The sequence below is a fragment of the Telopea speciosissima genome, chromosome 8 (assembly GCF_018873765.1).
Source record: "Telopea speciosissima isolate NSW1024214 ecotype Mountain lineage chromosome 8, Tspe_v1, whole genome shotgun sequence".
NCBI classification, from domain to species: Eukaryota; Viridiplantae; Streptophyta; class Magnoliopsida; order Proteales; family Proteaceae; genus Telopea; species Telopea speciosissima.
In genome coordinates this window covers 9,181,712-9,206,740 of record NC_057923.1, presented here as the reverse complement: position 1 = coordinate 9,206,740, position 25,029 = coordinate 9,181,712, and the positions used below count along the sequence as shown (strand labels likewise).

The 25,029-nt window shown below is 40.1% G+C and overlaps 2 protein-coding genes across 2 annotated transcripts; both read right to left on the bottom strand.

The window, feature by feature from the left end:
• Positions 1-1,456: 1,456 nt before the first annotated feature.
• On the bottom strand, positions 1,457-24,587 carry LOC122671716 (disease resistance protein RPV1-like). Its single transcript, XM_043869101.1, has 6 exons — positions 24,037-24,587; positions 20,348-21,440; positions 18,702-19,100; positions 15,995-17,596; positions 15,212-15,819; positions 1,457-1,568 (listed from the first exon to the last, which is right to left on the bottom strand). Exons 1-5 carry the CDS (start codon positions 24,534-24,536, stop codon positions 15,316-15,318), a joined length of 4,098 nt encoding a protein of 1,365 aa, XP_043725036.1. The 5' UTR covers positions 24,537-24,587; the 3' UTR covers positions 1,457-1,568; positions 15,212-15,315.
• Positions 1,644-13,298, bottom strand: LOC122671717 (disease resistance protein RPV1-like). The gene is made up of 5 exons (XM_043869102.1): positions 12,770-13,298; positions 10,798-11,890; positions 9,202-9,600; positions 2,344-3,954; positions 1,644-2,165 (listed from the first exon to the last, which is right to left on the bottom strand). The coding sequence occupies exons 1-5, from the start codon at positions 13,240-13,242 to the stop codon at positions 1,662-1,664; spliced, it is 4,080 nt and encodes a 1,359-aa protein (XP_043725037.1). The 5' UTR covers positions 13,243-13,298; the 3' UTR covers positions 1,644-1,661.
• Positions 24,588-25,029: the final 442 nt, after the last annotated feature.

Genomic DNA, 25,029 nt, shown 5'->3' with positions numbered 1-25,029 from the left:
CCATCTTGTAACTTCTGTTACAGCGATGCCCTACTCTTCTCTTGAAGCCAAACTGAAATGGAAACACCCCTCTTCATGTCGCCGCAACCACCGGCCGATTAAGCATCGTCAAGTTCCTTTTGGATTGCAATTCAAAAGTCATCGAAAGGGGACATGAAGGAAATAATGTTTGAGGTTCTTTAGGACTGCAGGACATTGTGGTACATGCGATCCACATGGACTTATGTAACATCCCCATTCCCCACCACAAAGTTTAAGCAAAAAAGTATGTTCTAGAAGATATATCTAGAAGGAAAGAAAACTAGAATGCATTTGAACATTAACCATGTGCTCTGAACTTAGGACTAAATATTCAGTATGGTCCTTTCTGGAGATTGAAAAAAACCAGAGGAAAATAGAATTCAGGTGTCCACAATGAACCAAATACCAAAAATAGAAAAATCCCAAAGCAAGTGGTAGTCTTTATTTATTTATTTTTTTTGGGTAGATAATATGGCTATTCATTCACGCGTGCCCAACGCCAATAGAAAAAACACGATACATAAAAAGAAACGAAAAAAGGATAGGTAGCATGACAAACAGGTAATATGGGTAGACAAAACCCAGAACCATAGAGCGGAAATCGACCCGGTCTTGCATGCCAAAGACTGAGCCATCCAGAGAAGGGGATGGCTGAAAGCCATTTCCCCATGAATAGAGCTGTCGACACAGCAACTGATAAGCGCTTGCACTTTCATGCCAATCGAAAAGACCCCACAAGTGCCGAAAAGATCAGTGCCATCATGCCCACACGAGCCGGCACACTATCGCGCCGAAAGGAGCTTCGGTGAACGGTGACAATGCCACTAGATTTGCACGGCGGAAGGGGCAACGGAGTCGGCCATATCCATGGCAACACCAACGCCAGAACCGGCGTGACCTGCAAAACAACAAACAAAAAAAAGAAAAAGAAAAGGGGAGAGGAGATTACCGGAAAAAAGGGGAGGTAGAGGGAACATTGGCCTGAAAAAGGGGAGGGGGAGGGGTTAGTGGCTATGAGAGAGGAGGGGGCAGTGGCGATGGGAGAGGAGGGGGTCGTGGAGGTGAAAAAATGTGAAATGGGCATGGGTACATCTAGGGCTAAATCATGGAGGATGGAGGCAGTGAGCAGGGGGCATCGCTGAGGGTGATGGAGGTGGCGAAGGAGTGGGTAGGGGTGGTGGTAAGGTGGGTGTGGCGGATCGTCGTCGTCGTTGTCGACGACACCCGAAGTCATGGTTGGAGACACGCCACTAGGGCGGAGAAACTACACGCCACAGGGGCAGAGAGAGCAAATGACACAGGTAGAGATGGTGCAAGCGGTGGGTAAGTTGCCGAGAGCATAGCGATTAGGGTTTTAGAGAATCAGCTTCTGTTTGGGCTTGTGTGTATTTGCAAGTGGTAGTCTTTGTTAATAGTTCAGAAAGTTTAGTGGAGGGGGAAACAAAGCAACACAATCTTATACAGTTTCTTAAAGAAACAGTGCCTAAAATATACACAGAAAGCACAGAACATCAATAGCCAACAGGAACAGAGGAAGCAGAAGGAAAGTTTCCCTAGGTTTGGTCGTACTATTTCCTGCTTCTTGATGTCTTTCCCTAATTCACATGAATTTGGAATTTGACCCGAAGGCTTTAACCCAATTACATGGAGCTGAAAAACTTAGCCAGTTTCTCCGAAAGAGATAGTCCGGTTTCATCCAATGATTCTTCATCACCATCGTAGTCGTCGTCATCTTCAAAAACCAGGTGGATCCCATACTTCTTCAGTTCAAGTCCAACCAAAATTGGTGGGTTGCGCAGTGTCACCTGCATTTTATAGCCATCATGAAAGAAATGAACTAGTGGATGCCATTCTGCATACCGACAGAAATAAAATTGATCTTCGTTGGTCTCTGGAACTCCAAGCAAGTAAAACGTGGAACTGTACTTTTGCCTGAGTCTGTTATCAAGGATTTTCACTCCAAGGTCCATTATTAAAGGGGTTTCCGGTCTCTGTATCTGTTGGTCAAGAGATATAACAACACATATAACTACACCCTTGATCCTGCGGTTCTTGGGGTTTGAAAAGCTCGGCACTTCAGGAACAAACCAGCTTGGGATTTCACTTCCTGGAGCGCTCAAGTAGTGCATATGCTTCAGAGTATCCTGCAATTGGACAAATCTCATTAGAAGCACAGAACCTTTTTTCCCATGCATGTTTGTGTACAAGCATTTGAGACCAACAAACATACACAGGATTCCTAACTATTTTGAAGTTGTAGAACAAGATTGGACTCTGCCAGAAATCTATAATTTGGAAATGCTAGCTATGACAAAGAGTTACCTTGGAGAGTCTTCTCTTTACGACTGCATGGCATGTGGTGCAACCACTCATGTACAACTTTTTTAAGGACTTCAAACATTCAACGCCTGGAATATCCGCTACTTTCTGGCAATTTGCAAGGCACAACTCTTCTAAATTCTCCAAGTTTGACAGGTCAGACATAGTTTCCAGTGCAGTGCAATTTGTAACATCCACACTAACCAAACTGGAGGGTAGCGGAGGAAGAGACTTGAGCTCTACACAATGTGGTAAAAGAAGTTTTGTGAGAACAGAAAGCCCCCTCAGGCTAGATGGAAGGCTGCAGATATTGTTGTGGCCTAGTTCCAGAGTCTGTAATGATGACAGCTTCTCAAAGCCATCAGAAATTGCCCCAGATATTTTGCAGTAACGAGCATCAAACTCATATAGTAAAGAGAGATTCGAGAAAGAAGCAGGAAGAACCATGGATTTAGGGTGGCCTTCTTCTGTTTGAGCGGTACATTCTTCAACATTTTGGGACTGTTCAGAATGTGGCCTTTTTGCCATTTTCAACATCCTTAAGTTTGAAAGCTTTCCAAAATCTTCAGGGAGTACCGCTACAGCAGTTTCCTCCATTTGGAGCCGGCACAGATTGCTTAGTTTTCCAATTGAATCTGGAAGTCGGCTGAGTTGCTTACATTTGCTGACTTTCAAAACCTCGAGCTTCTCCAATAAACATATGGACTCAGGCAATTCCGTTATGACGCAATTTTGTAGCATCAAAGTGGTTAGATTTGACATTTTTCCAATTGAATTTGGTAAACAGGTAAGCAATTTACAATCAATCATCTCAAGCTTCTCAAGCATGTCCAACTCTCCAATCTGATCTGGCAGTTCTGTGATTGGTGTTGTATCCAAATGAAGTTCAACCAAAGATGCTAATAATCCAATGGAAGCAGGCAATTTGCTAAGAGACCTGCAACAACTCACTGACAAGCGCTCCAAATGGGAAAGACAGCCAATGGAATCCGGCAGTTCTTCAATTGAACTACCATCAAGAAAAAGTTCCAATAATGATGTCAGGTTGTGGAAGGAATCAGGAATTGCATTGATTGATTTGCACCCCACCAAACTTAGTCTTTCGAGATTTTTTAATGATCCTATGGTTCCTGGAATTTCTTCCAAAGCAGAACCATCAAGAGTAAGCTCTCTTAGACACAGTAATTTTCCAGTGGAGATGGGTAGTTGCTTCAGTGACAAACATCCTTTTAGATCAAGCCTCTCAAGTTTCTCAAGATAGAATATAGAATCAGGTAGTTTCACTATAGCAGTTTCATCAAGCAGAAGCTCTGTTAAAGACTTCATAGACCTCAAGTCCTCGGGTAATTTTGTCAGCTTGTAGCAACAAGAGAGTATAAGGGTTTCCAGCTTCCTCAACCCGGTAATTTCATCTGGAAACACCTCAAGATTCTCGCATCTCCTCAGGTTCAAGTGACGTAACTTGCTAAGATCCCCAATTGATTTATGGATCTCTTTCAGTTCATTACAACCTTCAAGAATCAGTTTTACCAATTTAGGGTGCGCAGAGAAATCAGGTGTAGCAGTTAGGTTATAGCAACCATAGAGATTCAGAACCTGCAGCTCCTCTGTCATCTGTTCAATAACAAAATCTTCAGCTGTAAGAGAAGAAATAACAAGCTTGACGAAAGACGGATAAGTATGGTAGGAAGAATTGACGAAGGAAACCAAGCAAACCAGAAAAACAGTGCAATTGGATCAACATAAAGTAGCACCCAGCTCCGAAAAACCCAAAAGGTATGGGGAAAAAATAAGAAAGAGAGAATAATCTCTGCAACAGTTACTCTTGGTGTACACCAAGTTGTCACCCGGGAAGAGAGAAATCATTATGACCTGACATCAACTAATGTCAGCTTCATAATTAAGAATATAAAAAATACCCCTTATTGTATGCAAATCAAGGTCATCCTGATTTCTTGGTGAAGGCTCAGTGTAAATGTAACCAGTGCTTGTTTACACAAAGCAAAACTCAGCATATTAAAAAATAACAATAACAATGTCAGCTTCATAATTAAGAATATAAAAAATACCCCTTATTGTATGCAAATCAAGGTCATCCTGATTTCTTGGTGAAGGTTCAGTGTAAATGTAACCAGTGCTTGTTTACACAAAGCAAAACTCAGCATATTAAAAAATAACAATAACAATCCAGGATTCTGGAAAAACCCAACTATTACCCTTTAATCTAAAGTAATCTAATGGCTGGTTTTAATCCCTACAATAAATAAAATAAAAGGATAAATTAATCTTGCTAAAACTCTCTGTTGGTTGAACCGTGGGTCAGAGAGAGGAAATAAAATAATAGAATGGCTTGTATTAATGATAGAAAGGCCCCTCTATTTATAATAGAGGAGAAGTTATAAATAATAGAAGCTAAGCGAAGTGGGAATAAAACCCACATAGCCGACATAAGCTAATAACACTTAATAACATAAAAATAATCCCAAAAGGACCAGCTTGGACTAAAGAAAAAAAACTCTTTCCATAACAATGCTAACACTCCCCCTCAAGTTGGCGCATACAAGGTACTAATGCCCAACTTGAATAAAATGGGAAAAATAAGTTGTAGTAGAACCCAGCTCCAAAATGAATGCAGCTCGCAAATAGACATTCAAGAACTTGAAAAAATAGACCTTCAAACTTGGACAGACTTGATCAGCAAAAAGGCATCTCTCACCAATCTTTGTCCAATAATGAATCTCTGAATTATAATCTTGAAGATAAGTAACTAGGGTAGCCGGCAAATGAGTCAAGCAACAGTAAAGATCAAGCAGCGGAAAAACAACCAACCTGTAGGATCTCATATGGGCAGGCAATAACCAAACATCTTCAAAACTTTAAGGCCAACCTCCCCCTTATGACAAACTTTAACCCAATAACAAAGTAGATACCCATTGGCAATGGTGAAACCTCTGACCTTCTATGTTTTAAACCAAGTGTCCCTGCATGTTCTGCTCTCTGCAATGGCTGCAGGTATACTGTATATAATCCCCCCCTCACGTGTAGTGCACGTGGACATAAGAGAGATGATTTTAGAGATAGGGCTAAACATAACATTCCAGAATGTTTCAATGGCTGCCAAGTGTAATGGTAAAAAGAAGAAATGGTAAAGAAGAGAATACCATTAACTTCCAAGGTGGTTATGGGGAATGCCAAAGGTATGTTTTGGGAGGTGGTGAAGGAAAAACAGCATTGGGATAATGAAGTAGGAGTAAATAATGCAACATATAAAGTTCCAACCATCTTCCATCGATCAAACAAACACTTTTGATGGAAACTCCTGCAGGGGAGAAACTCCTAACTCCAATATTCAGATTTGATGTGATGAAAGGAAAGGCTCCATTTTTCAAGGCTTGATTAATCTTCAAACAAGGAGGAACAATTGTGCAAAAAACCTCAAGGTATAAACTCCCACATGCTAAACAGTACTAACGAAGACATCTGGACAGCAATAGATTGAAGAAGCTTCAACAAAAAATTGGATCAGATCGGAATTAGGGAACAATGCTAGGATAAGCTCCAAAGTGTGCCGGATATGAACCAGAAAAACTCCACATAACTGAATAGGTTCGTAGGTGCAACCAATAATCGTGGAATACACTGTAGTAATCCCAAATAGGCTGATCTCCAAGGTAGCAGATTCGAGTCTTCCATAACGAAAGAAATTCGATCTCCAATAATAGGAAACTCAGTCATAATCATAGGGCAGCAGTATTCCACATGAAGGCAACAGTAACACATCAACCAGTCATGCTTACAGAAGCCAATCAAGAACACCAGCCAGGTAGGTAGTGAAGCTCAAAACAACCAGCAAATATAAGATAAATAACCAGACAAATCCATAGGTAGTTGAAGCAGCCAGCCATATAGGAACAAGAAAAACAGGTTGATAATTGGAGAAACCAAGCCAACAGAATGAACTGTAAATTTTGCAAAAAAAAACCTGATGAATGATGCTGAAATAGGGGCTGAATACTCCTCTGATGTTTATAAAACTCTCCTAAAAAAATCAGCAATAGTGGACTGCCCTAACCCTTAGATCGATTATAGGCAGGGTTTTGTAAAAAACCCTGAAAGGGAAGATCGATTGTAGGGAAGGGGGCTTCAACAAAGTAATGATGACTTGTCAAAGGTGATGTCTTCTGGTAATAGATGTTGACCACCACTGCTGGAATGGATCTCCAATTCGAATAAGCAACCTCCTTGGTAATTGAGACTTGATCTTCACGTGGGAGAAACACCAAAAAATTGCAGAAAAATAGGGCAGCAGGTATCATGTGCAATAGACCTTCTTTAAGCCAAGAATAGTTGAAGTAGAATATCCTTCTTGATGGTAGAAACACCAACAAAAACTCCAATAGCAACAAACAACCCTAACCCTAAAATCGATATGGGTCAGGGTTTTGAAAAAAACCCTGAAAAGAAGGATCGATTGGGGTTAGGGGTCTTCAAACACTTGGAAAGAGACAAATACTGAGGTCGAGTGGTCTCTGTAGGTGGAGTAATCATCCCTAAAAAAAAGGCTGCAAGAATTCAAACTTGTAACCCTAATGTCGATTTGAGTTAGGGTTTTAACAAGGAACCATAAAAGGCAAGATGAGAAGTTTTTGTTGTAGGGACAGATCCAGCCATCAGATTGTGTTCAAACTGAGGTTGATTAGGGCTTGGATTAGTTGGGAATTATCCCTGAAATATTGGCTACATCTGACAAGGGAAACCCCAAAATCGATTGGAGTCAGGGTTTTGAAAAACCCTGACAAGGTGAAATCGATTTGGGGATTTAGGCTGGAAAACAAATAATAAAAGATGGAGATAAAGAAAAAGGGAAGTTAGGTTTAGGAATAGGGTAGAATATGGCTGGAAAAAGGCTGCATAGGGTGTTCCTAAATTAGAGGATCAGGTTCATAGAGATCTGATCTCAAAGAAGGGAAACTCCAAATCGCAGATGAGGCTCCAAGAGGTTTTTTTTATAATAAAAACGATAGAAGAGAAGGGGGGCAACAACTAAATCATCGATATTATGTTTACCTCATTAGTGCTGCCCCTTTTGTTGGGCTGAAAAGAAGAACAGGAGCAGGAGAAAACCGAGAAAAGGGAGAAGAAGGGAGAGATCGATTGGAGGAAAAGAAGGGAGAAATAGGATTTTTTCTCTCTCTAACCTAGATCAGACCAGCTCTGATACCATGTTGGTTGAACCGTGGGTCAGAGAGAGGAAATAAAATAATAGAATGGCTTGTATAAATGATAGAAAGGCCCCTCTATTTATAATAGAGGAGAAGTTACAAATAATAGAAGCTAGGCGATGTGGGACTAAAACCCACATAGCCGACATAAGCTAATAACACTTAATAACATAAAAATAACCCCAAAAGGACCAGAATACCCCCACGGTATTCTGGTGTACAATATTCTAACACTCTCAAACAAAATAAATATAAAAAATGAAAACCTCTTTCATAGACAAATACCATTTCAATAAATCATTCACAACTTTACGAGTACAAATTTAAAATATAATAACCTTTCAAACATCATCAAAATTACACAAAATGGACAAGTTTTGGCCACCCATAATTAACTGTAAAGAAAAGAGACAGACTGCTCTGTTACTGATTACCTAGACATATTTCTTTTGGCCTTAATATTCCATCAATGTCACTGAACTCCTTTTCTGATTTTCTCCTATTGATTAGACCCATAGGTCTCCACAAATTTACTGATCACTGCTCTATAAATCAGATTGCAATTGACTTCTCTTCCTTTGCTTGAAAACACTGAAAGGAATTTAAGTATTTTGATAAGATCTGGTTGCATCATAGCTACTCTAGACAAGATTGGGAATAGGTGGGTGTCCATTTGTATGTAGCTGTTGAGCACATAAAATGCGTGTTTCCCTATCGCTCTGGAGTTGGACTATCTAAGCACCTGAACAAAATCATGAAAAGCCAACCTGTCATTGTTTCAGTGGCCAGGGCACCATGTGTATTTATTGCCAACCTCTTGATCTCAACAATATTGAGTGGAAGTTAGTCCTGTGCCCTTGCTAACAGCATGAAAGTGTTGCAATGAGATTCTAGCTCCTTAATTCCCTAAAACTGTAGCAAATTGTAACCATGTTCGACTAGATAGGATTGTGATGAGGGGAACTCCCGTCTATCATCAATAAATTAAGACTCAACCCATGGTTTCACCATCTATTTACCACCTCAGTTTTCACTCTTTTACTCTTATGTAGACCCAAACAACAACTATTCTATCTCTTGTAATACCCTAACCAATAACCATTCCAGGTCTATTTGGAGATTTAATTCATTCTTCACAGTATCATCTTGTTGTGAACCTCTGGTTTTACAATAAAAAGTAATGACTGATGATATGCTGGTAATCTAATTCATTCAATCCTAAAATGTCATAAAACTAAAACCAAGTTTAGTGCTGTATAATCAGATTTGAGAACTTTACCAATGGATTTGCAAATGTTTGTGGGATTGAGAACCACATGGATCAGACCAAATGGTTAATAAACGATAATGGATAACAGGATAAGAACAAGGTTCCTGTCTACATCACAGATTATCAGGTCAATAGACAAAGTTTAGGTCATTTGATGTTAGAAATCTTACCAGCAATCGAAAACCTCAAGCACTGATGGAAAGAAATCAAGTTAGCCGCTTGAATCATTTTTTTTTTGGGGGGTAGCATTTGTGTTCAACTATCAGGTTAACAAGTGCAATCATGCTCCTCAAAGCAGTAAACTATAATCACAGCACCATAAACAACGAAATATAAGAAAAAAGGCTTGACTTGATCAGTGAACCTTACCTTGTACTGGCCCCACCACTGTCTTTGGCTCCATAATTGTTTGATCTTGCTCTCCGAGAGATCGAGGACAGCAAGTTTCCGTGGACAAAAGTCAGAAGGAAGAACTTCCAAAGGACATCCTTTCCATTGTAGCCATTTCAGATCAGGAGGGAAATGTTTCAAGGATCCCTCCAATTTCACATGATTGATCTGAAGCAGTCTAAGGTTAACCATTGGTTGAAATGGTACAGTGCACAGCTTGACCTCTTTATCTTTCTGTCGTTTAAAATCAAGAATGTTCTCAAGGATTGCCTTCAAGCATGTAATAATGGAATATGTTGGGTTGCTGATCTTAGCAAGTTCTCTAGATTCTGAAATACCTCCAAAGTCAAGGATGATGCCTTGAGTAACTCCTGTACCCTAAAACCAATCATACAAGAAAAACTTCAGAAAACTGAGAACAGAAGTATTGGCCATGGTAAGAGAAGATTAAAAAACAGTAAATCCTTTTAGATGGGTCCACACAATCAAATGCATGCTATCGCCTATCTTCAGCTTGTACAGCCAGCTTATGCACAATCACATCCACAAGGCTCATCACCTAGCTAAATGAAAGCACTAGAATGTTGCCTTCAACTAATTATCATGGAGGACAGAGATTGTTATCAGTATAACAAGTAATGGCTATGGTCACCAAGTGGCAACAACGTCGTAATGAAATAGGGGGAAGGATTCGAGGGTGGAGGGCAGCCGAGCAACCAAAAATAGAAGAAGGCATCAATTTAATTTATTTGAGTTAGGAGGGATCCCAAAAATTTCTACCTGCTTGCATGTTTTCCAGTTACCTTCTAAGCTCATTATGCTTTTTTTTTTATTATTATTATTTTACATTAATAGTCCAATTACTTTTGTCAAATATCCGCCTCTGAGGGATTTTCTAATAAAAAAAGAAGGAATTCTGCAGTCGTTACTTCTGAAACAGTATGAGACACATGAGTTAGCTGCTAAACCACCTACACAAATGTCAAGTGGTTATATAAGTAGCAAGGACTGTTTTATGTTCATATTGTTTACATAAACACCCGTCTAACATAAACATCATTGGTTCATTGATCAGCTACAGAAGCAGATGATGTTTCCTCGGAGACAATATTTACGATGGAATCAGGAATTAGATCAAGGAAAGACACATCTTTGAGAGATTTGTAGTTCCAAATTCAGCCAATTGATGGCACAGTGTTACTCTCCCTCGGAATGCACTAATAACGATATTGGGAAAGTTGCGTAAGTGGTCTCAGCAATCATATCAGTTTGGAATGCTCAATGAAGTTTCTAGGGGTGATGGTGAAAGCTAAGTTAAAAATTTATCATGTTGAGAATGAACTATTTACAAAACCATCGGGAAGCCCGTCCAGGAGATAAGTGTATATTTTGATTATCACATAATTGCTAACCATCCTCCTTTGGCTTCTGTAGTACTGTGGCAGCCCAAATATCCTTGCCATATTTTTGCTTAGTAGTTTAATCAGACCCTGATTGGTTCATCTTTGTTACTGAAGTTTCAATAGAGAATTTTGTCAACACAAGTTAAGAAAAAAAAATTGTTATCATGCATACCTTTTTAGAATCCAAAACAGCCATTACATCATCACGATCCCACAATCTACTACGTTTACCAGGATTTGTAAAGTCTTCTTGTCGAGCTATTGTCTGTCCCATATCTCTAAGTTGATCGTGCATCCACAAGGTATTGTCATCCAAAATCTTGATAAGAGATTTTTCTGTGAGGTCTTTGATTGTCTCCTCAGCATTGAAACCACAGCCCTTAAATATATCAATAGCACTTTCTATCTCCATACCTTTTGAGACAAAGAAACATGCAATGTCAAGGAATATACATCTCGCTTCTTCATCTAGCCCATCGTAACTTATCTTTAACACTTCTTGAATATTAGCTGGTTGAATATTTCTCAACTTTTCCAGTGCAGCTTCCCACTCCTTCTCCTTTTTCCTATTGAACATTGAAGCACCAAATACTTCTAAAGCCAAAGGTAGTCTTCCTGTGAGGGATACAATTTGCTCAGAGAGATGCAAGAAATTTTCCACCGGTGTTCCTCTTCCAAATGCATGATAACTGAAGAGTTGAAGTGACTCAGAGGAACTTAATTCTTTCACCTCATAGACAAAGTTCACAAACTCCTCCCTTAGAACTTCTTTATTTCTTGTTGTGATAATGATCCTACTTCCTTTATAAAGCCAACCACTATTACCAACTAGAGCATGAAGTTGCTCTACATCATCTACATCATCAAGAACAATAAGAACTCGCTTCTCAAAAATATTATTGATAGCTGTAATAACCTCACCTCCACTGTGCTCTTTATTAAGTTCATGATTAAGTTTCTCTTTAAGGGAAACCAAACCATTATGTTTTCTCGAAGCGTCTCTAACATTTGGAATGAAGCAGCGACAGTTAAAGTGAACAGTAATCCGATTGTAAACAGCCTTAGCCAGGGTGGTCTTGCCAACCCCGCCCATCCCATGAAATCCAACAACTCGGACATCATTGGATTTCATGTCTAACAGCTCCACTAGCTCTGATACATGCAAATTGATACCAACAGGATATTTAGCCACACCCAGGGGACTGTTATTCACTTTAGGCAAAATCTTCTTAACTATGTCTCGAATCAACTGTAAGTCCTCCTTCCTGTCAGTTAACATCAGCACATAGTTAATGTAAATAAAATTAAATGACAGGAAATCAAATACAATTTGGTGCAGTGGTATTCTGCCCATGTGATGTTACAATTTTACATGCATCCTAACTTCCTGTGGAGAAAGGAAAGATTTTATATCAGTATATAACACTCTTAAAAGTAGTTCAGCATTCAAACCAATAACGAGCGGTCTTAATTGCAAATGGAGATGTGTTTCTTCTAAGCATGGATATTAATCCTGGGGCACTTTATAATAGGAGAGGAACCCTGTGGCAAGAGGATACTGAATTATGAACTTGGAAGGGGAAGGTGTAATCAATACAGATACGGATTGGGTGCATCAACCAAAAAGTGAACCAGTTTTGAATTACATCCAATCCGGATTGGGTGTATCAACCAAAAAGTGAATCAGTTTTGAATTACATTCAATCGGTATCAGCCAAGAACGATACAGACACTGATGCCATAGATATAAGAAAGCCCTTCTAAGGTTATGTGTTCAACAACCACATGCACTCACCATTCTAGGCCATGGAGCAAGCTCACTGCATCAACTCCTCCTCCCCCCCCCCCCCCTCTCGGCTTTAATGATATAACAGGTTGACATTGTCTAATGCTCGCGTAATCACACAAAACCACGAGCCAAAAATGAAAAGAAAAAACGTTGATGCAGTTAAATCACCAGAATGGGCTTATTTTATTGGAAATAAGCTTTGAGGTGGATTATGTACGTGTACGGCTATCCTTTCGATTATGTGTGGTACTGTTTTGATTACTCAATTACAGTATTACATGAAAGGCACACGAAAGGGTGGGGGAGACTGGAGAAGGATAACGGAAAGCAGGATAAAGGAAAGTAAGGAGAATACCAGGTACTGGAATCCCAACCCTTCTTGCCCCCAGCTTCTTCCATAGCTCTTCTCCATTTACGGACCTTTTCTTTCCCATAACGTTGCTCGTGGTGTAGGAAGTGATCTTCAAAGGGGCCCTTCTGCCTGCGGACGTCAGAACGATTCACCTTGTAGAACACCGGAAACAACCGACGCTTGCTTTCCAAAATCTGTGCGAGTTCTTCCAGACACCACCTCGACGACGCGTAGTTCACCGAAATGATTGCGATGTATGCCGCTGATTCCTTGATCGCCGCCGACAGGCTCGGGGCAAGATCGTCTCCTCCATCCATACCCTCATCGTCGAGAAAGGTCCGGATGTTGTTCCGTACGAGCTCTTTGTATAAGCTGTTAGTAAAGTTATGGCGAGTATCGAAGCCTCTGAAACTCAGAAACACGTCCCATCGGAAGACGAGTGATGGAAAATATTCTTCTTGGATCTCCTCCACCATTTCCCCGCTCTGATACTTCTCCCTTCACTCTGCTTACATCAAATAAAATGGGAATTTAGTCTGGCTCAAAGACAGTAAAGACACTATGGATTCTCTCCCCTGCAGTAGACGGTTGCTTCACAGAGAAAAGCCAAAGACGCTCTGAAGAAAGACACGATAGCCGTGACTGAGGAGTTATGACTCATGAAGACTCATGGACTCTCATAAAGGAAGTGAAAATTGAAACTAGAGAAAGGGAAATCTTTATCCCCTGCAATTCCCGAGTTCGGTTCTCCTCCACGTACCAATAGGTGAGCGTACATGTGTGAGCCAATTACCTGACGTAATTTTGCCATTTACAAGGGGAGGAAAGGTTTTTATGGAAACAAAATAAAAATGTGATTAGTTTTTAGAAGTACGTTTTATAGAATCGTTATCCTCTCTTGTTACTGCACGGTGTAGTGCTGCATCAGGCAGCGGCTACAGATGCCATGTGCAGTGATTAGCTTTTAGATGTACGTTTTACAGAATCGTTATCCACTCCTGTTACTGCACCGTGCAGTAACTACATAGGATAAAAATTCCATTTTACAAGGGGAGGAGGGGTTTTTATGGAAACAAAATTAAAATGTGATTAGCTTTGAGGTGTAATTTCACCTGTTGGTACGTGTAGTTGATCCATTCTCCAATTCCCTACCCGGTCCAGTTCTCCTAACAATGGGGCACAATAACCATTCCACTCTTGCCCGGTTGGGATCCACCCCCTCTTATTATAGGCACTAGGAATTTGGATCGGGCTGGGAATTGCAACAGATAATTTTTCAGAAAAAAGAGCCACTGAAAGCGAAAACATTCGATTTGTGATGGATTCGGCAATATTACCCACACTACACCCAATCTCAAATGTTCACATTTTAGTGTTCTAATAGAGGGTAGAAATGACCACCCTCCCCCTGCCTAAACACACAGCTTGGGTGGGGTCCATCCCCCATTAGAGTGACTTGGGTAAATGGATCAGGCAGGAATGGAGCAGATAAATTTCCCAGAATCAAGCCAGCGCATTGGTTTTCAAGAAAATTATCCCCTACAATTCCCTACCCAGTCCATTTCCCCCAATCCCTCTAATAGGGGGTGGACCCCACCTGGGTAGTGTGTTCGGGTAGGGGTAGGGTGGTCATTTCCACCCCCTATTAGAACACTAAAATGTGAGAACATTTGAGATTGGGTGTAGTGTGGGCAATATTGCCGAATCCAAAATCGAATGGTTTCTCTTTCAGTGGCTCTTTTTCTGAAAAATCATCTCCTGCAATTCCCTATCCAGTCCATCATAAATCGACAGGCTTCCTTTACGTCTCTACATCCTCACTTAACTTTGTTTGCATCTTTAGAGTACGTTTGGAAGGTGAAAAAAAAATAAAGAAAAGAACATCATAATATGGCAAAAATAATGATTAGTTTCTGTATTTTTTCTCTGTAATTAAAATTTTTTCAAATTCTAATGCCTTAGGTCTACACCATTACGGTGTGTTAAATATGATCCAATATTACGCTAATAATCACTTACAAACATTGGATCTAGCTCACTCCACTCTTAGTCAACACCACGAAACCGGTTGGATACCAAATATTAGACTATGCTAGCCCCGAAAACGCTTCAAATCACCCCTAGTAGTAACATCCCCATTCATCAATTTCCAAGTCAGCAGTTGAAATTTTGGATGGACTTTAGTCTTTCATAATAATTGTAAAACATTTTATTAGATGAAGCAGAATTTTAAACTTCTAAAGAACTAGAGACGCTTAGAAAATTTGCAGCAAGTTTGGTTGTCAAATTCCTAGTACGAGCCAAAGGGTAGAACATTAATTCCCCATGTGCCTCATTAGCTAAATACTAAATATTCAGTATGGTCCTTTCAGAAGAATAGTGGAGGGAAAACAAAGCAACACAATCTAATATAGAAAGCACATTAGAGCAATGGCCAACAGGAACAGGGGAAGGAGAAGGAAAGATTTCCAAGGTTTGAGGGTACCATTTCCTGCTTCAATTGCTCCATCTCTAATTCACAAGAATTCGACCTCAAGGCTTTAAACCAATTACAAGGAGCTGAAAAACTTCACCAGTTTCTCTGAAAGAGAGAGTTGGGTTTCATCCAATGATTCTTCATCACCATTGTAGTCATCATCATCTTCAAAAACTAGATGGATCCCATACTTCTTCAGTTCAAGTCCTGTAAAAATTGGTGGGTTCTGCCGTGTCACCTGCATTTTATAGCCATCATGGAGGAAAAAAACTAGTGGATGCCATTCCGCATACCGACAGAAATAAAATTGATCTTCGTTAGTCTCTGGAACTCCAGGCAAGTAAAATGTGGAACAGAACTTTTGTCTGAGACTGTTATCAAGGATTTCTACGCGAATGTCCACTATTCCAGGGGAATCCGGTCTCTGTATCTGTTGGTCAAGAGATATAACAACACATATAACTATACCCTTGATCCTGCGGTTCTTGAGGCTTGAAAAGCTCAGCACTTCAGGAACAAACCAGCTTGGGATTTCACTTCCTGGAGTGCTCAAGTATTGCATCTGCTTCAGAGTAACCTGCAATTGGACAAATCTCATTAGAAGCACAACCTTTTGCCCATGGATTTTTATGTACATGCATTTGAGACCCGCAAACATACACATGATTCCTAACTATTTTGAGGTTGTCGAACAAGATTGGACTCAGCCAGAAATACATAATTTGGAAATGTTAGCCATGACAAAGAGTTACCTTGGAGAGACTTCTCTTTACGACTGCATGACATGTGGTGCAACCACTCATGTACAACCTTCTTAAGGATTTCAAACATTCAACGCCTGGAATATCCACTACTTTCTGGCAATTTGCAAGGCACAACTCTTCTAAACTCTCCAAGTTTGATAGATCAGAAATAGTTTCCAGTGCAGTGCAATTTGTAACATCCACACAAACCAAACTGGAAGGAAGTGGAGGAAGAGATTTGAGCTCTGCACAATACGGTAAAGAAAGTTTTGTGAGAACAGAAAGCCCCATCAGGCTAGATGGAAGGCTGCAGATATTGTTGTGGCCTAGTTTCAGGGTCTGTAATGATGACAGATTCTCAAAGCCATCAGAAATTGCCCCAGATATTTTGCAGTAACAAGCATCAAACTCATATAGTAAAGAGAGATTTGAGAAAGAAGCAGGAAGAACCATGGACTTATGGTGGCCTTCTTCTGTTTGGGCTTCAACATTTTGAGGTCGTTCATAACACGGCATTTTTGCCATTCTCAACATCCTTAAGTTTGAAAGCATCCCAAAATCTTCAGGGAGTACTGCTACAGCAGTTTCCTTCATTTGAAGCCGGCACAGATTGCTTAGTTTTCCAATTGAATCTGGAAGTCGGCTGAGTTGTTTACACTTGTTGACTTTCAAAACTTCAAGCTTCTCCAATAAACATATGGACTCTGGCAATTCTGTTAAGATGCAATTTTGTAGAATCAAAGTGGTTAGATTTGACATCTTTCCAATTGAATTTGGTAAACAGGCAAGCAATTTACAATCAATCATTATAAGTTTCTGAAGCATGTTCAAGTCTCCAATCTGATTTGGCAGTTCTTTGATTGGTGTCATATCCAGATGAAGTTCAACCAAAGATGCTAATAATCCAATGGAAGCAGGCAATTTGCTAAGGAACCTGCAACGACTCACTGACAAGTGCTCCAAATGGGAAAGACAGCCAATGGAATCTGGCAGTTCTTCGATTGAAATATCATTAAGAAAAAGTTCCAGTAGGGATGCCAGGTTGTGGAAGCAATCAGGAATTGCAGTGATTGATTTACAGCTCGCCAAACTTAGTATTTCGAGATTTTTCAATGATCCTATGGATTCAGGAATTTCTTCCAAAGCAGAACCATCAAGAGTAAGCTCTCTTAGAGAGGGTAATTTTCCGATGGAGATGGGTAGTTGCTTCAATGACAAGCATCCTTTGAGATCAAGCCTCTCAATTTTCTCAAGATGGAATATAGAATCAGGTAGTTTTACTATGGCAGTATTATCAAGTAGAAGCTCAGTTAAAGACTTCATGGGCCTCCAGTCATCGGGTAATTTTGTCAGCCTGTAGCAACTAGAGACTATAAGGGTTTCCAGCTTCCTCAACCTGGTAATTTCATTTGGAAACACCTCCAGATTCTCACATCTCCTCAGGTTAAAGTGACGTAACTTGCTAAGATACCCAATCGATTTATGGATATGTCTCAGTTCAGTACAACCTTCAAGAATAAGTTTTACCAATTTTGAGTGCTCAGAGAAATCAGGTGTAGCAGTTAAGTTATAGCAACCATAGAGATTCAGAACCTGAAGCTCCTCAGTCATCTGTTCAATATAACAAAATCTTCTGCTGTAAGAGAAGAAATAACAAGCTTGACGCAAGACAGATATGTACAGTGGGAAGAATTGACAAAGGAAACCAAGCAAACCAGCAAGACAGTGCAATCGGATCAACATAAAGTAGCTCCCAGAGGAAACAAATAAAAAAAAAGAGAATAATCTCTGCAACAGAATCCTGGTGTACACCAAATTGTCACCAAGGAAAAGACAAAATTCATTATGACCTGATATCAGTCTCACAATTTAGAATACCAAAAAATTCCCTTATTACATGGTAAGGGTAACTGGTGCTTGGTTACACCAAGCAAAACCCAGCATATTAAAAAAATAGGTGAATTATTGCTATTTTTCCAAATGCCACAAGGCATCTATGCTGCCATATCGATAGATGACATGTCCATTCCAACCATTGGATAAAGAGGACATGGTCTAGATTAACCACATGTCAAATTTAAAATATTTAATTCAATCAACTACTCCAGATTGTATTCACACACACCCCGTGTATGTCCATACATGTGTACCGATACTCTAGACATTACTGTGCATTTTCCCAACTCTGAGTGGGAACAGACTTTTTTTTTTTTTTTGGGTTGTGAATGAAAAAATATATTAGAAGAAGAAGAAAAGAACAACACAACAACCAAACAGGCTAGCAAAAGAGGATGACCCCAATGAAACATGCAAAAACAACCACAAAAAAAAAAAAGTTAACAATATGAACTGGGAAACACAACATCAAGTTTCCAATCTGTTGATTGCAGATAATGCGGGGAGAACCTAATATGGTGCCTCTGTCTTGCTGTTGAAACCATGTTGAGGTAGGGAGAAGAGGAAGGCTGGAATTTCCTAACCTGAATCCACACTAACTACACGAGGCATAGTTACCAGGATCTCATCAGAAGAGGCGACAGAGGAGCTGTCAACCTCATTATTATTATTATTATTTTTTTGCATGTTTTGTAGCATTTGTGTTCACCTATCAGGTTCACTAGTGCAACCATGCTCCTCAAAAGCAGTAAACTCTAATAACAGCACTATAAACAATGAAATTTAAGAACCAATGTTTGATTTGATTAGTGAAACTTACCTGGTACCGGCCCCACCATGGTCTTTGATTCCATACTTGTTTGATCTTGCTCTTGGAAAGATCGAGGACAGCAAGTTTCCAAAGACAAAAGTCAGAAGGAAGAACTTCCAAAGGACATCCTTTCCATTGTAGCCATTTCAGATCAGGAGGAAAATGTTTAAAGGTTCCCTCCAATTTCGCATGATTGATTTGAAGCAGTCTCAGATTAACCATTGGTTGAAATGGCACAGTGCACAGCTTGGTCTCTTTCTCTTTCTGTCGATTAAAATCAAGAATGTTCTCAAGGATTTCCTTCAAGCATGAAATAATGGAATATGTTGGGTTGCTGATCTTAGCAAGTTTTTTAGATTCTGAAATATCTCCAAAGTCAAGGATGATGCCTTGAATCACTCCTGTACCCTAAAGTCAACCATATAAGAAAAGCTTCAGAAAACTTAACAGAAATATTGGCCATGGGAAGAGAAGATGAAAAAAAGTAAATTCTCTTAGATGGGTCCACACAATCAAAGGCATGCTATCGGCTATCTACAGCTTGTACAGCAAGCTTATCTACAACCACATCCACAAGGCTCATCACCTGGCTAAATGAAAGCACTAGAATGCTCGCCGTCAACTAATTATCGAGGAGGACAGAGACTGTTATCAGTAACAAGTAATGGCTAGGGTCAGCTACTGGCAACAACGTCCAAATGAAATAGGGGAAAGGATTTGAGGGTGGAGGGTAGTTGAGCAACCAAAAATAGAAGACAACAATTAATTTATTTGAGTTAGGAAGGATCCCAAAAATTTCTACCTAATTGCATGTTTTCCACTTACCATCTAAGTTCATCTTGCTTTTTTTCATTGTATATTAATAGTCCAATTACTTCTGTCAAATATTAACCTCTGTGTTAGATAAATCTGCCTCTGAGGGGTATTTTCAAATAAAAAACAAAGGAATTCTGGGTCCTTACTTCTGAAACAGTTATGAGACACATGAGTTAGCTGCTAAACCACCTTCACAAATGTCAAGTGGTTATATAACTAGCAAGAACTGTTTTATGTTCATATCTTTTACATAAACGCCCACCTAACATAAACAGCATTAGTTCATTGATCAGCTACAGAAGCAGAGGATGTTTCCTCTGAGACTAGTTATGATGGAATCAGGACTTAGATCAAGGATAAACACATCTTTTGAGAGATTTGTTTCCAAATTCAACCAATTGATAGCACAGTGTTACTCTCCTCGGAATGCTTTGATAACAATATTGGGAAAGTTATATAAGTGGTCTCAGCAATCATAACAGTATAAAATGCTCAATGAAATTTCTAGGGATGATGGTGGATTTCCCTTTGAAATTTTATAGGTCTTGGTAAAGTTTAAAAACTGGGAGTGCAATGGTGAAAGCTAATAAAAAATTTATCATGTTGAGAATGAACTCTATACAAACTATAAGGAAGCCAGTCCAGGAAATAAGGGTATATTTTGATTGTCACATGATTGCTAACCATCCTCCTTTGGCTTATGTAGCAGCCCAAATACCCTTGTCATATGTTTGCTTGGTAGTTTAATCAGACCCTGATTGGTTCAGCTTCTTTACTGAAGTTTCAATAGAGGATTTTGTCAACACAAGATAAGAAAAAAAAGGTGTTATCATGCATACCTTTTCAGAATCCAGAACAGCCATTACATCATCATGATCCCACAATCTACTACGCTTTCCGGGATTTGTAAGGTCTTCTTGTCGAACTATTGCCTGTCCCATATCTCTAAGTTGATCGTGCATCCATAAGGTATTGTCATCCAAAATCTTAATAAGAGATTTTTCTTTGAGGTCTTTGATTGTCTCCTCGGCATTGAAACCACAACCCTTAAATATATCAATAGCACTTTCTATCTCCATACCATTTGAGACAAAGAAACATGCAGTGTCAAGGAATATACATCTCTCTTCTTCGTCTAGCGCATCATAACTTATCTTCAACACTTCTTGAACATTAGCTGGTTGAATATTTCTCAACTTCTCCAGTGCGGCTTCCCACTCCTCCTCCTTTTTCTTATTGAACATTGAAGCACCAAATACTTCTAAAGCCAAAGGTAGTCTTCCTGTGAGGGATACAATTTGATTAGAGAGATGCAAGAAATTTTCCGCCGGTTTTCCTCTTCCAAATGCATGATAACTGAAGAGTTGAAGCGACTCAGAGGAGCTTAATTCTTTCACCTCATAGACAAAGTTCGCAAAGTCTTCACTTAGAACTCTTTTATTTCTTGTGGTGATAATGATCCTACATCCACTATAAACCCTACCACTGTTACCAACTAGAGCATGAAGTTGCTCTACATCATCAACATCATCAAGAACAATAAGGACTCGCTTCTCAGAAATATTATTCACTCCTGTAACAACCTCACCTCCACTGTACTCTTTATTAAGTTCATGGTTAAGTTTCTGTTTAAGGGAAACCAAACCATTATGTGTTCTCGAAGCATCTCTAATATTTGGAACAAAGTAGCGATAGTTAAAGTGAGCAGCAATCCGATTGTAAACAGCCTTAGCTAGGGTGGTCTTGCCAACCCCACCCATTCCATGTAATCCAACAACTCGGACATCATGGGATTTCATGTCTAACAGCCCCACTATCTCTGCTACACGCAAATTGATACCAACCGGATATTTAGCCACACCCAGGGGGCTGTTATTCACTTTAGGCAATACCTTCTTAACAATGTCTCGAATCAACTGTATGTCCTCCTTCCTGTCAATTAACATCAGCACGTAGTTAATGGAAATGACAGTAAATGAAAGGAAATTAAATACAATATCGTGCAGTTGTTTTCTGCCCCTGTGATGGTACAGTTTTACATGCTTCCTCACTTCACTGTGGAGAAAGGAAAGGTTTAATATCAGTATTTAACACTCTTAAAGTTATAAACACGGATTAATGCAAAAGTCGACCTCGAACCAGGGAAACCAGCGGGAGATCTATTGCAGCCAGGATTGATACAACGAAAAGAACAAATTAAAAACTGCAACTCTTTTTTTTATTGCTACTTTTCTATTACATATGAAGAAGAACATAAAAGGATAAGAAGAAGAATAAGAAACGGATATAGAAGAGAAAGGAGGTAGGGGAATGGCTCTCTCAGTCTGGGACTCTCACTCACAGCTATCCCAACTGTTGAAACATGAAATTTCTCCCATAATCGATGGCAAGCTAGGCCACAAATTCTATTCTCCAATTCTGTTTCTATTACAAGAGGAGCTGCCTATTTAATGGAATAGGCCAGCTTACAAAATTAGAAACTTAAGAAATGAAAACTCTTAAAAGAAATAGCAACTTTTAAAAAAAAATTGAAACCTAATGAAAATAAAAACTAGGCTTTATAGTTCAGCCAACATGCAAGGAACAAAATTAGAAACACAATAATGACTGAATTAGAAACTAGGCATAATAAAAATAAAAACTAAATAAAGTCTTCAAGTTGTAGCCAGTCTCCACTAGTCTGTCCATATCCGCTCCAAATCATTGTTCACGTGAACAATAACTCGGATACTGTTCATGTGAACAATATTTCCTTCTTTTTTTTAAATTTCTATCTTGGTCTCTTTTCTTCTTCATGCGTCTCTCTGGGCTGAGGCTGCCTTAGGTGATGCGCCATCGAACCAACAGAAACTTGCCACATCATCATACCAGGCTGCCTCTCACAACAGTCGAATCCACAACCTTGTTGGGCTGGTTTTGGGGCTTGTTTCTTGTGGGTGCATATGGACTTGTGATCTACATCACGGATACTAATCTTGAGGCATTTTACACCAGGAGGGGAACCTAGTGGGAAGAGAAGAATGAAGTATAAACAAAATGTTGGAAGGGGAAGGTATGGTCATGGTTCTAAGTATCAGTATTGCCAGCCCGATATGGATTAGGTGCTTTGGCCAAAAAGTGGATCAGTTTTGAAATTACGTCGGATCGGTATCAATCAAGAACGATTCAGACACCACTACTAATACCTATATTTATGGTTGTGATAGAGACCTAAGTTTCAAAGTGGAGAGGCCCTTTCAAGTTATAACCCCAAGGACTCACGTGGGAATAAACCTCTATTCCAAGCCATGGAGTGCGCTCACTACATCAGCTCTCCTCAGACCTTGCGCCCCGCATTGTCACAGAATTACTCAATTGGGTGTCTGTGCGACACTCGCTAGCACACGGTGGCTAGGAGTAAGCCTAAACATGCCACAAAAGAGAAAGAAGGGAAGCAAAACAAAGACATGCAAATAGAAGGAAATCATAACACTTTCATTAACTTAAGCAAAACATTACAGCCTAGCTCTCTAAAGGGGATCACCAAGGAAGTGTGTAGCAGGATAATGGGCCCTAGGGGACTAAAGTAGGGGCAGACAACCAAAGGCAACACTCTTTGACAACCTGTCACTCTCCTACAAGGTAACTTTTATGCTCTTTAGGGATTCCCAGGAGGAGACATGATACCCCCGAAAAATCATACTCGTTACAATTTAGTTCAAAAAATGTCATTAAGCACCACCCCATGCCATGGCTAGCTCTCAAGCCCCATCTATATTGGCAATACAAACAATGTTGGACGAAACCGCCTTGATAACATAGCCATTGCTTAAATAAGGGGGAAAAAATCCTCTCCAATTCCCTAAAAGTGCAGTGCGGTGCAGTTCGAGACTAAGAGCTCGACACCTGGCAGGCGTGACATCCAATGGTGCCGAGCTTGAGAAGACGAGGAAAAAAAAAACTGACTCAATCAAATTCAGACAGTTGGATGTTGCATCTGTCACGTATCGAGGGTTCAGCTTCTCTCCTTGGAGGGCATCACCCAATGAATGCCCAATGAGGCATCCAACGGTTGTGTTGTGGTGCAAAGATCCCGATGGCTGACTGGGCACACGCCGGGATGTGTGTGGCACAGCCCAGCCGTTGGATGTCTCATTGGACACTCATTGGGCAATGCCCTACAAGGAGAGGAGCCCAATCCACGTGTCAACCTCTCAACCCTGAACTGCATCGCACTCGGCGATCAAGGATTTGGAGAGGATTTTAATCCAGAATAAGGTGAGTCAATCATCTTTACATTTAAATACAATGATGATGATAACAGGTTTGTATTTAAAATTTAAATGTAACAAATGTTTGATGATGATACTACAGATACAAACAAAATGCGCGCGTAATCCCACAGAACTACGAGCCAAAAATGATAAAAAAAAAAAAAAAAAAATTAAAAATAAAAAACCAAAAACAAAAACAAAAACAAAAAAAAGGCACAGGCGAGGTTGGGGGGGGGGGGGGGACTGGGGAGGGAGAAAGAAAGCAAGGAGAATACCAGGTACTGGAATCCCAACCCTTCTTGCCCCCAGCTTCTTCCATAGCGCATCTCCATCTCCGGACCTTTTCCTCCCCATGACGTCGCTCGTGGCATAAGAAGTCATCTTCAAAGGGGCCCTTCTGCCTACGAACGTCAGAAGGATCTACTTTGTAGAACACCGGAAGCAACCGACGCTTGGTTTCCAAAATCTGTGCGAGTTCTTCCAGACACCACCTCGACGAGCCTGACTCCCTCGATGACGCATAGTTCTCCGAAATAACTGCGATGTATGACGCCGATTCCTTGATCGCCGTCGACAGGCTCGGGGAAAGATCGTCTCCTGACTCTCCTCCCTCCAAACCCTCATCGTCGATAAAGGTCCGTATATTGTTGAGTTCGAGCTCTTTGTATAAGCTGTCAGTAAAGTTATGGCGAGTATCTGCGCCTCTGAAACTCAGAAAAACGTCCCATCTAAAGACAAGTGATGGTAGATATTCTTCTTGGCTCTCCTCCACCATTTCCTCGCTCTGATACTTCTCTCTTTAGTCTGCTTACATCAATTAGAACGGGAATTTGATGTAGCCACTGTGGATTGCAGTCACCATGGGTTCTCTCCCGTGCAGCAGTCGGTTCTCACAGAGGAATGCCAAAGGCTATCTGGGATACTATGGATTCTTTCCCTTGCAATGGTCGGCTGCCTCAGAGGAACGCCTAAGACGATCTGAAGAAAGAGACGAAGGCCGTGACTGAGGAGTAGGTAGGCCACGTCCCTATTGTAGTACGATTGACGCCAAGTGAGGAGCGATAATTTTCCGTGAGACTCACGATTGATTTGAGAACAAAAGAGTGAATAAAAGAATGGAAATTATCAGCGCCACCCTTTAAGTTACACTTTTAGTTTAATGCAACCCCATTAAGTACCCAAATATCAAAACCAACCCAAAATCTAACAGGATTAACTGTGTAAAATGCAAATGACTAAAGTACCCTAGTTTTGAAAAATTTTATGGA

Bases quoted from the DNA above. Each gene is read 5' to 3' on its own strand.
- LOC122671716 (XM_043869101.1), bottom strand. From the start codon at position 24,536: ATGGTGGAGGAGAGCCAAGAAGAATATCTACCATCACTTGTCTTTAGA. The intron at 17,597-18,701 runs GTAAGTTTCACT...TATATTGAACAG, and splicing joins CATGGTGGGGCCGGTACCAG to ATGACTGAGGAGCTTCAGGT. The intron at 15,820-15,994 runs GTAACTCTTTGT...GTCCAATTGCAG, and splicing joins TAAAGAGAAGTCTCTCCAAG to GTTACTCTGAAGCAGATGCA.
- LOC122671717 (XM_043869102.1), bottom strand. From the start codon at position 13,242: ATGGTGGAGGAGATCCAAGAAGAATATTTTCCATCACTCGTCTTCCGA. The intron at 3,955-9,201 runs GTAAGGTTCACT...GTTATTGAACAG, and splicing joins AGTGGTGGGGCCAGTACAAG to ATGACAGAGGAGCTGCAGGT. The intron at 2,166-2,343 runs GTAACTCTTTGT...GTCCAATTGCAG, and splicing joins TAAAGAGAAGACTCTCCAAG to GATACTCTGAAGCATATGCA.